Genomic DNA, 7,104 nt, shown 5'->3' on the forward strand with positions numbered 1-7,104 from the left:
AAAAAGTATCTACATGCATGCACTTTACTGATCTTTGTGGCTCTTGCAGCTTCTTGGTGTCTCCTAGACATTTGCCCCTGTTCCCCAAAATATTTAAAAGCCTTCCAGTAGTTTTCTCCTGAGATTCCCACCCCATGCCCCACCTCAAGAGCACAGCAGTCTGCTGAGTAGAGCGGAGGAACGCAACACAATTCAAACATGACCAGCATCTCAAGTAAACAAGTCCTGCCTTGTCTAACCCTGCCTCATTAAGGGTGTGAAGGCAGAGATACAGAAATTACTTGTAATTTATTTAGAAGTCCTGGGAAAATACATTTCAAATCAGCACAAGGTTTCCCTCTTCCTGCAGTTTTATGAGGCACACTTCATGAGGTGGGAGCACCAACACACTACATTATCTACAGGCCTATTATCTGGCGCTCTCAAGTGCGCAATGCTTTTCAACAAAAGCTTAAAACATGGAGTTAGCTGAAAGATGTGCCTGCGATACAGCACTACCTTGCTAAAACTAAACCGCGCTGAGTAAACTGCGTCTCACAGAGAATAGATGGGAATTTCTTGTACACACAAAAATAATAATTTAATTGATCAAGGCCTTTCATGCAGAACTATACAAGAAACTTTTGCTGGAGAAACTGGGGATTATCACTAGCCTAAAGCCAAGCAGCATCATACACTCTTGAAATACAAAGATGAATTAAACTGGGGAGGTGGGGAGCAGACCCTGTGAAGTCAGTCAGTGGGATCTCAGCCAACACTTCTGCTGATGACCTGACACACAGCTGAGGGCTGTTCTCTGCTGAGCCAGGCTGGCCTGTCAGGTGTCTCCGAGCAGAGTTACACAGATGAACTGACCCAGCGCGGCCTGAGCTGAGAGCTCCTAACACCATTTCTGCTTCCAAGGCCCGTGATGGCGTGTCCCGAGACAAGTGCCGTTACCTGAAGGGCAGAGCAGCCGCTGGGGCAGCTCGGGGCGGCGGGAGCAGCTGACCCCGCAGGCGGAGGGGACGGCCGCCACCTCAGCTCCAGCCGCCCTCACAGCGCCGCGCGCGCCGCTCCCGCCTTCAACCATCGGCCACGCGCGCGACCCGCGCCCGCCCCACGTGCCCGCCCTCTGCGCATGCGCCACGCCGGAAAACCTGCCCCGCCCGCTCCGCGACTCCCTCCCGGGAAGGGCTGACGTCACTTCCTGCGCACCGGCCAGTCCCAAGATGGCTGCGGGCAGTCGGTGGCTCCGGAGCTGCTGCTCCCTCCTCAGGTACCGCGGCCGCCCCGCCGCTCTGGGTCCCGAGGGCGCGACGGGGCGGGGGCGTTTCAGCGGAGCCGCGGCCGGCCGCGATAACGCCCAGGCGGCTGTTTACCGGCCGGGAGCGGGCCGAGCGCGGCCGGCAGGGCTGAAGTCAGCCTTCCGGCTCGGTTCCCTGCCGCTGACCGCCCTTGGTGACTCTGTACCCGCTTTGTTTGCCCGATATAATCAAGCCAGCTGCGGCTGGAGCGGCGGCCTGTGCCACAGAAGTGGCCGTAACGCGCCTCATCTGTCTCCAGATGCCACAGCGCAGCTGGACCAGCACAAGCAGTAGCAGCAGTGGTGCCCATACAGCGCTTGCCATTGGTGGTCTGTAGTTTAAGAGTACACAGCATAAAAGAAGGAAAACTGACTAGTTACTTTCAGAAAATTGCTGTACAACAAAAGAATTCTAATGACTGAGTGCTGCTGGTTTCCTGCTTGAGTATTTCAGTGATAGGCCCTGACCCCGCGGACACGTACACAACATTGGATGTAAATAAAACTGACTACAGGAGGCCCTAAGTGTCATTGGATTGCAGCAAACGATTACCAGTCATATTGCTCACCTGCATGTACCATATACCACTTTTAAGCATGCTTTTTAATTTGTTTTTCAGTATTATTGAGTATTAGCAGTGTGTTGGTACCAGATAAAATACATTTCCTCTCTCAAAGGATTAGTAATGGACTAGTTACTGTGCTTGTCTTCTTTTCTTGCACTTATAATTAAGTAATGTAACAATTTAAAACAAACTTACTCATTCACTATTATGCAGCTGCATTACAGAAGCTTGGTAGAGACTAGGTCACCTAGAACAGCTTCTAGGTGCTCTTTTCCTCTTTGATACCTATTTCCCACCACACACTGGCTATTTCTTGCGCTTAACTTTATTGCATTTCCAGACAAAGCTTCCCTGTTCTGGCCAATATCAGGAGACGCTGCCTCTCAGGCGTGAATGGACGATGGCACCAAACAGTGGGCGTGGGGCTGGGAGTGGCCTTGTGTGCGGTCCCAATCGTGGAGGTAACATATCAGGAGTGAGATACATGCAGCACCTGCTCATTAGAAACAGTTTAATATTCAAAACCACTTGCTTAGCATTTTACAAACTAGTACTTGCCCTCAGAATTGTATTCTCTCTTGGGGATCACAGGTGTTTAAGCCATGTAGTTGTTAAGGAAGAGAAATGAGAAAGACAGTGTCTACCTTCAATAATACCTTGCAAAAAGAGTTGCCTTGTTTTACAATGGCAAAACGGCAGTGAGAATTAGGCTGTCCAGCCTTGTAATTAACAGCAGTGCTTTTCCTTACCAGTATTTGTTACTAATAACATCCATATGAAAGTCAGTGTAAAGATCATGCAAATGTCTTGTCTTTCAGAAACAGAACTCCATTTCTCTCAGTAACGATGCCTTGATTAAAAGAGCGGTTTCCTTGGTAACAGACAGTACTTCTACACTCCTCTCTCAAACAACATATGCATTGATTGAAGCATTGACAGAGTATACAAAGGTAAGCTGAGAGATTACACACTTTGCTAGCAAGTCAATACCGGAAATACTAAATTATTTGGCACTAACTACACCTGTTAAACCATACTTAAAAGGGACTTTGAAGATATCAGGTCCCTAGGAAACAGCACGGTAGGGCTCACTGTTCTACCACACCAAACACGGAAGTTATTTTTAGCTTTGTTAGGCTGTTGCTTTGAGCTTGAACTTAAGCTGAAATGACTCATGTCTCAGAACTGGGGCTAAAGAAACTCGTAACAGTTATTGGATACCTGCGTACTGAGTAAGTAGGATATGCCACCCTGTATTCTTAGGTATTTTATTTACCTTCCGTGCCCATTTCTAAGGCCACGAACTTGAGTTTCATCAGAAGAATGGAGTGAGCCATATTTAAGTCTGAAACAAGATACAGTTTTAATTTTATAAATAAGTGCCAATTTGAGTAAAGTATTTGCATTCCAGTTTACTTCTGTATTAGTACGGCAAGTATATAAAGAGATGCTATCCACAGCACTACTGTAGGCAGACAGCAAATGCTGTCAGTGCCTCCAAAATTGCAGTGAACTTGAAAACAAAGCAGCTTTGGAACCATTCAGCAATTTTGCTAATTAACACCAGTTAACACTGAGACAACATCAGAGATGTACAGATTATAACCTCATTGCGTGAAATTATTCCTTTGCAGGCAGTTTATACACTGGTGTCTCTCTACAAGCAATATGCAAATCTTCTTGGGAAGATGAATTCAGAAGAGGTGGATGCAGTCTGGCAGGTGGTAATAGGAGCTAGAGTTGATGTAAGCAATCGCCTCCCTTCAGTCAGCAATCTACCTCTTAAAACGCTGCTCAGAAAGTTCTCATCTCTCTTGCTCACCTTTTTTCAGAAAGGCACTGTTTGGAAGAGCATTCAGATACCGTTACATCTAGTTAAGTAATACTTTGTTTTACTCCTAGATGACAACGAAACAGCAGGAATACCTAAGGCTGGAATCCAGCTGGATGACAGCATTACGTCTTTCAGAGATGGCAGCAGAAGCTGCGTATCAATCGGGTAAGCACAAGCAGAAATACTGAGAATTTCTTTCTCCTAGCATTTAGGCAATATTTATTGAATGAGAATGGAGTTGAGAGAGACACAGCATATACATTCAGTTAACATACCAATTTATAACTAGTGCCTGGTTTTTAGAGATGCTGAGAACTTGTATTCTTTTATTGGCTACAGGTCTAGTAGAAGTGTTCTGAGAACTAGGCCTGGAAACTTCACATGTGGTTTAGATCAAGACCAACAATGCCAAAAAATGTTTGAGGGAAGCATTTAGTCATTTTTAAATGCAGTGTTCAAACACATTTCTGGGAGCCACAGAAATAAGGCTACCTAGGGGGTCCAGCAGGTCTTTCTAGCTGGATTCACTTTTATTAAAGGGTGAGAATATTTGCCTTTCACTCAGGGAAGATATTAATTTTGGTCTTTTCTCCCTGTATACACACTTTACGAAAAGTGTAGAGACTTGATAGCTCTGAGATTGAGTTATGGGCTGACTTAACGGTAAATCAGCAAAGTTATTGGAGTGGAAAAGGGGAGGAAAGTGATGAGTATACAGGGACACCCTAATTCTGTAAGTGCTTGAAAAAGACACAGAATCTATAGGAGCACGGGAGGAGAAGGGATTCCAAGTTCAGCAGTGCCACAGACATTCCCACTGCTGGTATGTGCCAGGACAGGACAAGGACTGAAAGTTCCTGGCACACAATGACTGGGCTGGGCTTAGTTCTCCAACCCACTAGCACAAGCTGATAGCTCTGATCAGATGCTGGCTGTAACCCACTTGGGTGGGAAGAATTCAAGGGGGCAAAAAACATCTCAAAGTAGGCATATTGTTGTTTAAGGTAAATGAACAGTAAATGCATTTAGCATTAATATAGCCCAAGCACCATCTTAGAAAAGCAGATGATAGACAGTCCCTTCTTTAATGGAAGGTTTGCTGAGTGCTCCTCTAACCCAATATATTTAAATTACTACTTTTCAGGTGCAGACCAAGCCTCAGTGACAGCCCGCAGCCACATTCAGCTAGTGAAATCGCAGGTGCAAGAAGTACGACAGCTGTCCCAGAAAGCAGAGACCAAGTTAGCTGAAGCTCAAACAGAAGAGCTCATAAAAGCTCAAGGAGAGGAATCTTCAATGCCACAGGGCATTTTAGGAAGTACAGAGGCGGGAGAGGACCCTTACCTTCGGGAGGACTGAAAATAACTTAATTGTTACCATAGAATATGTGAGAGTCAATCGCAAATTGAAGGGTCCCAAACTTTTAAGTGTGGGATAGTAGGAAACTGCTGAAATAAGCCTGTGATTCCATTTTTTCCCCAAACAGGATTGCGTTACAAATCAAGTCAATTCCAAATATCTGAAAGGCCTTGATCTTGTTTGTAATACTTATGGATTCAATTATTTAAATGTTTAACTATGCAAATGTGAAAATTGCTATCAAGGATAGCTTGTTATTAATTGTCTCTCTGCTGGGAGAGTCCTACTGCTTGTTTGATATGTTTGTGAGAGCTCTCTTAACTTAGAAGCTAACTAGGTATCAGCCAAAGAAGTGTATTTAAAAGTCATTATTTTTAACCTGTGAAGTAAATGATGTCTGTTAGGAGATACCTTTATTAAAATGTGCAAAAGCATCTTGTTGTGAGTGTGCCCATTTGGATAAGAAATTAAGCACTGTTTTCTATTTGAACTTAAAAGTTTGTAACAGAGCTGAGTGACAGCTGCATCAAATTACACTTAATTGCAATCAGGGGAAACATTTGCTGCTGAGCTGAAAACTTTCTATGGAGTTACCCAGGCTCTTCTTAGTGAAGTTTTGCAGTTCAGTACAGCAAACAGTTCAGTTCAGTACTTTCACCCAAGAGTCACTGCTTGTAACACACCTGCCTTCCCCAGGAAGCAAAGGGAGACTTGATTTTCAAGAGGCTGTGGTTATAAACAAAGTCGTTGTGGCAGCTGCTGCATACTTCATTACAAAGCAGTGAGCAAAAGCGAGTTTTACATATTTGAATGCTTTCCAGCACAAGTTTCAGGAAAATAATTTTAATTCTCTCTTCTTGCAAGCTTAATGTTTCACTGCAGGCTTCAAAACCACAGGTGTCTTTCACTGTGATAATTTTCTGACTTGACAGCTTAATGTGAAATTTGCAATATTAACTGTATAGACAATGTAAACTTAAGCTGAGATTGCTTTGTAGAATAGCATCCACTAGAACTTTATCACTGCTGATTTGAGTCTGTTAATCCCTATTCGTAAGGTTTTGTAAGAAAACACAGATTAGTCCTAGGTTTTTCACCACAAATTAGCATCTGATGCACTACAAGTGTGTCGAGGTTGCTGTTACTAAGTTGAGTTGTGCTTGACTAGGAATTTTTTCAGCTGTAGCATAAGCCTTTATCTGTGTCTCATTTTGCCTGCCTTTTGAGCAAATGCAATCTCAGCTGCACAGCACTGTACATTTATAGATTAAATAGCAAATAAATTAACAAACTACCTTTCCTTGCTCCTGCTCCTCGCTGGGTGCTGCTGTATCCAAGGAGGATGGAACAGTCTGGAATTAAAGCTCACAGAAAGATGCCAGTGTCTGCTGTGCCAGTAGCCAGGAGAGCCCAAACACAGCTTTGGGCTGGAGCATTAGAAAAAACACCACTATCATGAGAGGATTCTTGCAGCAGTGGCACAACCACACCCTCAAGAGCCAAATGCAACTTCAGGTCAGCCTCTAACCACAACTGCTCCAGTTTGTTACATGCTGCCGTTTAAGAACTTCTGCCAAGCCACTGACCTAAATGCACGTACAGGTTGTGTTCCTTTCAGGATGCCACAATAACTCTACTCAGATGCTTGCATGGCAGAGATATATATGGCTTAAGAAGATGAGCACTGCTACAGGAGTCTGCAAAGCAACTCATTCTTCCCCTTTCAGAGCCTGCTCCCAGCCCCCTTGTTGTCCCACTTCTTGTTTCACTGTATGCCCTGCTCTTACTTCCCAAGACACAGGCTGTACCCACACACATCTAACCTTCAGATGTGACAGGAACCAACTGGTCAGTTCAGTGAAGTCAAAAGGGGAACGAGGAACATGAGTGGCTCTGCATCACCTCCAAAATGGGGTGGAAAAGGGCCCCACGCCTTTATTAGGAAGTGAGAATTGCCTATCAGGGGTTAGCCCATACACCTAAGCCCACAACAGACATGACATCACGCTCTACATTATGTTACTGAGTTCGCATTTGGAATCATCTAGTGGATCAGAAAA

The 7,104-nt window shown here is 44.6% G+C and overlaps 1 protein-coding gene across 2 annotated transcripts; it reads left to right on the forward strand.

Annotated features, from left to right (window-relative positions):
- Window positions 1–1,180: 1,180 nt before the first annotated feature.
- Window positions 1,181–6,272, forward strand: DIABLO (diablo IAP-binding mitochondrial protein). 2 transcript variants are annotated; one of them, XM_072880407.1, is made up of 6 exons: window positions 1,181–1,258; window positions 2,192–2,312; window positions 2,670–2,801; window positions 3,486–3,596; window positions 3,754–3,850; window positions 4,830–6,257. In XM_072880407.1, exons 1-6 carry the CDS (start codon window positions 1,212–1,214, stop codon window positions 5,042–5,044), a joined length of 723 nt encoding a protein of 240 aa, XP_072736508.1. In that variant the 5' UTR covers window positions 1,181–1,211; the 3' UTR covers window positions 5,045–6,257. The 2 variants fall into 2 exon arrangements, with proteins under 2 accessions (XP_072736508.1, XP_072736509.1); XM_072880408.1 differs by lacking the exon at window positions 3,486–3,596 and having other exon boundaries at window positions 4,830–6,272.
- Window positions 6,273–7,104: the final 832 nt, after the last annotated feature.

This window comes from Ciconia boyciana, chromosome 15, assembly GCF_034638445.1.
Source record: "Ciconia boyciana chromosome 15, ASM3463844v1, whole genome shotgun sequence".
NCBI classification, from domain to species: Eukaryota; Metazoa; Chordata; class Aves; order Ciconiiformes; family Ciconiidae; genus Ciconia; species Ciconia boyciana.